Raw genomic sequence first — 5,391 nt, 5'->3', positions numbered from 1 at the left:
AGCCAATCAGTGCCCAGCCTGTATTGGTGCTTGGGGTTGCCTCCACCCAGGTGGAGGACCTTGCACTCGGTTCCTTATGGTTAACTTTTATTTCTGTGCTGGTTTTGTTTGTGGTTGTCACCTTGTGACACTGCTGGTCAGGCGGTGCAGGGAGCCATGTGGCGAGGCAGAGCCGGTTTGGAATTCTCAGCAGTGGGAGTCCTGTCCTCCATGAATGATGTTGGAAATCCATCCTCGTTGGGCCACACGCTTGTAGGTGTCTTTCCTAGTAATCATACAATAGAAGAGCTTATTCATCACTCCTAATGTCATCATCCATCTAGAAGAAATAATACTATGGGCAAGTTGTGTTAAAACAAGAGATCAACTAATCCTAGTATCTGGTGTTTGTTTGGATTGGTTTTTGTTAAAACTTTTTATGCCTTCCAGCTATTTAAAAGGAACTTTTCATATTTTAAGTATCTGCGTTGCATTCAAAACAAGACTTAATTGGTATTCTAGGACAGCATTTTGCCTTTAACACTGGTTTCATATTCAGACCTAGTCCTGCAACTTGACTTGGGAAATGGACCATAATTTTACTTGCCTTGAGGCCCCCCGCTTTAAAAAAAAAACGTTCCTAGGGAAGTCCCTTTCCATCTCAGTGTATCTTCGCATTGCTGGTGGCCTGGAAGTAGCTGGGATCATCTGTCCTGTCCTGTTTGGACTAATTGTTTTTCAACATTGCTTTTTTCATGTTCAATAAAGGAGGCAGACCTGGTTACAACACATGAACTCGGTCATAACTTTGGAGCAGAGCATGATCCTGATAGCCTGCCAGAATGTGCCCCCACCGAAGACCAGGGAGGGAAATACGTGATGTATCCAATTGCTGTCAGCGGAGATCATGAAAACAACAAGGTATAGTTGCGTAGTTTTGCTTCCACGTACAAGTTTTCACTATGGTCACTGACCCTTTGCACGGGAAGGGCGTTTAGTTAATGATTCCTCTAGCTTGAAGCAGCCTGGAATGTGATGAGTTAGCCATGAGAAGAAACCATACTTGGGTCCTGTTGGATTCTCTGCAAGAGAAACTCGTCTGGGTTTTGAGTTTCACTGGAGGTCATAGCATGTCCAGGTGCTTTTTTTTTTTTAATTGTTTGTAATTAGCTGCAGCCACATGCTCCTACAAGCAAGTCATCAGCAAGAGTCAAGTACGGGCCCTGCAGTACCAGATAATGTTAGAGTGGTCTGTAGCTGTTCTTTTTGAAGAGAGACCACCAGGTGCCACGGCCGTGGTGCTCAGAGGCTCAGGCTGGCAGCGGGGGCTTGGCATGGGGCCTGTTCTGTGGGTGAGAATCCAAGATTATCGAGGGAATGGTTAGTCCACAGTCTGGTCTTAACTCGTTGTGGGTCATGCCCAGCCCTACCACCGAGGGACAATGCAGCCCTTCCTGGGAATGGTTGCCGGTGCTCCTGAAGCCGTGGGAGAGCTGGAGTTGGTTCTGTGACAGCCAGACTCTGTGCGAGTGTCCTTGCCTTGTAAGGTAGCAATGTCCTTTATGGACCCAACCATTACTTTCCCATCTTAACATTTTTTCCAAGGTATCAAACTGACAATATAGAGGGAATAACTGCTTTCTGGGGCACCAGAATTTGAATTTGAAGGCATAAGGAGACAGAGACTGTCTTAGATGCCACTTGTTGACAGGTACATGCCTCAGTGCTGCTCTTTCCCCTCGTGACTCTCTAGATGTTCTCAAGCTGCAGCAAAAAATCCATCCATAGGACCATAGAGATCAAGGCCCAGCAGTGCTTCAAGGAGCGCAACAACAAAGTGTGTGGGAACTCCAGGGTGGACGAAGGGGAGGAATGCGACCCCGGCCTCTTGTATCAACAGGCTGATCCCTGCTGCTCTGCAGACTGTAAACTGAAAGACGGTGCCAAATGCAGGTAAGGGGTGATAAGCTGCAACCTCTGACGCGGGAGAGAACGATGGGCTGGGCTGAAAGCTCCTAAAGCCACCTGCAGTGCCACAGGCCTGGGTCCTGGCTTTAAAGCTAAACGTGTGAGCTGAAGACAATAAAGAATTTCAGAAAAGGTTGCTGAGTGAATGCACTGCTTGCATACAATAATTTTTCCATTTAATTCTGTTACTTTTTCTGAGAAGTGTCAAGAGCCACAGACTTGAAGGTGGTGGTTTTTATATTTCAGAGCAAAATCAGGCATTCAGAAATTCATATTAAAATTTTTCTGTGCAAATACAATTCTTCCTTGCATTGCTAGATGGCTTTCAACAGGGATTGCATGCTGGAATTTTCAAGACTGCCGCAAAATGCGTTTGAGCTGGCAACGCAGTGACTGCGCTAAATGAATCCTCCTTCTGTTCTTGCTCTTTGGGGTGTTCATGGCCCTATTGCAACACGATGTCCAGTCTGGTTTTTCAGAGTTCAGCTCTGCACCACGTAACAGTAGAGAGCCTCTGCAACTCCTGTTGTTTTCCAGGAATTTCCCTCAGCTTCAATGACTGTGTTTATACTAAGGGCCTTCTTGCAGGTGCAGAACAAAGAGAATAAAGAGAGCACGCAATAAAGAGTAGTAAACCAGGACAAAGGGAGGGAAAGATGAATGAGGAAGAAGACAGTGGAAAATCTTGTCCATAGTTGCTCAACGAGTGACAAGAGGATCCAGGTGCTTTGAATAAATACAAGATCTCTGTGTTGTCTCTCAATATGTTGTACTTTTGACACGCTTTTACCTTTGGTAAATGAAGAGTGAGGTGGGTGTGCAGAAAGGTGGTTATGGGAGGAGACAAGGGTTCTGAATCAGGGAGTCAATCTCCAAGAAGTAACTGCCCTTTTTTTTTTTTTTTAACCTCTCCCTAACCATCATTTTGTCATGCTCATACTTCTTTGAAAAAAAAAAAAAATTTGCTTAATATTTCTTCCTTTCATTTTGGTCTTTCCACAGTGATCGGAACAGTCCCTGCTGTAAAGGCTGCCAGTTTGAAAGTGCACAAAAGAAATGCCAAGAAGCCATAAATGCCACTTGTAAAGGAGAGTCTTTTTGCACTGGTAGGACATGGTTCTGTCCCCTTTACGTCAGCTGGCCAAGCGCTTCCGACTCGGTCTCTGTTCAGTCTGTTTGCCAACTACTGCCCTTTATTCATCCGGTACATGTAATTTTAGAGACCAGTTAAGCATCATGAAATCATCTTATAATGAGTTTCATTGTAGTTCAGGACTCGCTTCATGATTTACTGCCCAGCAGAATCTGAAAAATATTGATTTTTTTTTTTTTTTTTTTAATTTTTCCATCATTGTTTCTTTCCCTTAAGAAAAGTCAAAACAGAGCGTATCCCTGGGCAGGGACAGGAGAGAACTGAATCTTGCCATAGAAAGGGTGGAATGACTGTGACTCTCCTTCACTTCCCCATTTGTTTGCTCCCTCCTCATAATTTTTCCTGGAGGCAAGGAGTCAAGTCAGAGCTGCTGCTGCTTCGCTGATGGTGCCTCCAGGGTCCGATACCTACTGCTTGCTTGCCAGAGTGCCACAATGCCCGAGTTGTTGAAAGCCTCAAGAGCTTCTGCTGCCTCTCAGAGGAGCTGGCAGGCAGCCTGCAGAGGGAAGCCAAGAATGAACTCCTTGGGTTCCCCTCAGGATGAGCCTGAATTTCTTCACTGTCCCATTTTTTCTTCTGGTAGGTGCTCTGCACTTTCCTTCTAACCGAGTCCTCCCACCCTGTTGTCGCCCTGGCTGTAGGGAACAGCAGCGAGTGCCCCCCTCCCGGGAACGCGCCGGACGACACGGTCTGCGTGGACATGGGGAAGTGCAAAGATGGAGAGTGCGTCCCATTCTGCGAGAGGGAGAAGAACCTACGGTCGTGTGCGTGCAATGGTGGGTGACACAGGGCTGAGCTGAAACGCACTTCGGCTTCGCTTCTTGGAGAGTGCTGGTGTCGCTGCCGGCTTTCCTGTTGAAGGGCTGCATTTATGGTTTCTGAAAAAGTTTATAAATGGTTGTGTTTTTCTCAGGGGTAGTGTTTTCTTTTGGGAAAGGAGTGTGAATGTCCTTCATCCTAGAATACCAGAAGACGGGAGATGTTAAAATGAGACCTGCGGTCTGGCACCCTAGATAATGGAGAGGGCACTCTCCTCCTGTTCACCTCCTCTGCCACAGGTGTGCGGGAGGGAATCGTAAGGAGATCCCAGCCAGCCTCTGGACCAGGCATGTGGCAGAGGAGCAGTGGCCTCCAACAAGTGCTTAAAGAAAGATTTCAGAGAGGTTCAAGCGCCTTGAGAGTACAAGATCCCCGAGTCCAGGCCCTGCTACTGCAAACATGCCTGTCGTACACTTCTGTGAATAATTTGTTTCACCTCTTGCCTGCTCTCCTCATCACCTCTTAAAGGTGGTAGAGCAGCTGGGAGCAGGAGGAAGGGCTGTGAGCCACCCACCGTTTGAGAAGGAGGGTGTAGCCAAGGAGGAGGGTGTCTAGAGGACCCAAAGCCCAAGAAATACTTAAATCTGTCTCTTGGATGTGTTTGGAACCTCTTCACTGGCCTGTTGATTCCTGCGGTGTTGGGGTATCAGCTTGGAGACCTTGCTCCCCCTGTGTCCCTTAATACATCGCAAAGGGCACGTGATTGAGTTTCAGGCTGGGGTCATCAGAGTGCCCAAAATTGGACGACTTGCACAGTCCTGCCTTTCCCATGGGGAAGCTGGGCAGGAACGTGGTCAGCCGGGCCTCTTGATGCTTCTGAGGAACAAATTTGTTGCATTATTACAGAAACAGATAACTCCTGCAAGGTGTGCTGCCGGGACGAGCAGGATCGGTGCGTACCGTATGTCGACGCTAACGACCAGTTCCTGTTCCTGCGCAAGGGGAAGCCTTGCACCGTGGGCTTCTGTGACACAAACGTGAGTTGGTTTTCTTTTGCTCAGATGCCAGCGCGCTGTGAGCTCTGCTGCTGGGGCTGCAGCGGCTGCAGCGGGTTTAGGTCCTCGGTGATGAGGGTGGTCCTGGTAAAGAGACGCCAGAGCATGATGCGCTGCTGAGCAGGGCCATGTGAAGTGCCTCTCTGCTGGGTAGATACTACAGGGCACCTGAGGCCGCGAATGGAAGTTAGTTCTGCAGAGACCTGAGCAAGGTGAAGCTGTTGCCTTCTGCCATTGATTGTTACCCGCCTTCTGCTGTTGCCCCCAGCAACTGCTCTGTCAGTCTGTGTGAAGGAGGAGAAGGAGCACTGCCCTAAGCTCGACTGGGTGTGCAGCGCTTGCTGTTGCCGTTGTTCGTGTTAGCCTGATGAATTTTGACTCAAATAATTCAGGTCAGGGAGCAATCACTTGAAAATCTAGCTGGCAGCACCTGGGAGGGGCAGTGGGTCTGTGGCAGGGGGGGGGGGGGGGTTGCCC

At 48.3% G+C, this 5,391-nt stretch overlaps 1 protein-coding gene across 1 annotated transcript in view; it reads left to right on the top strand.

Moving 5' to 3' along the window:
• Nucleotides 1–747: 747 nt before the first annotated feature.
• Nucleotides 748–5,391, top strand: part of LOC104281488 (disintegrin and metalloproteinase domain-containing protein 17-like) — a gene marked incomplete at its 3' end in the record, with an annotated part of 9,110 nt that continues 4,466 nt past the window's right edge. The window contains exons 1-5 of the mRNA XM_009879499.1: nucleotides 748–900; nucleotides 1,733–1,932; nucleotides 2,950–3,053; nucleotides 3,742–3,876; nucleotides 4,766–4,896. Coding sequence (XP_009877801.1) covers nucleotides 859–900; nucleotides 1,733–1,932; nucleotides 2,950–3,053; nucleotides 3,742–3,876; nucleotides 4,766–4,896 — 612 coding nt within the window. The remainder of the gene's footprint in view (nucleotides 901–1,732; nucleotides 1,933–2,949; nucleotides 3,054–3,741; nucleotides 3,877–4,765; nucleotides 4,897–5,391) is intronic.

Source organism: Apaloderma vittatum, unplaced genomic scaffold (genome assembly GCF_000703405.1).
Source record: "Apaloderma vittatum isolate BGI_N311 unplaced genomic scaffold, ASM70340v1 scaffold43800, whole genome shotgun sequence".
In the NCBI taxonomy this organism is placed as follows: Eukaryota; Metazoa; Chordata; class Aves; order Trogoniformes; family Trogonidae; genus Apaloderma; species Apaloderma vittatum.
The sequence above is the reverse complement of the archived record's forward strand: the minus strand, read 5'-3'. Positions and strand labels throughout refer to the sequence as shown.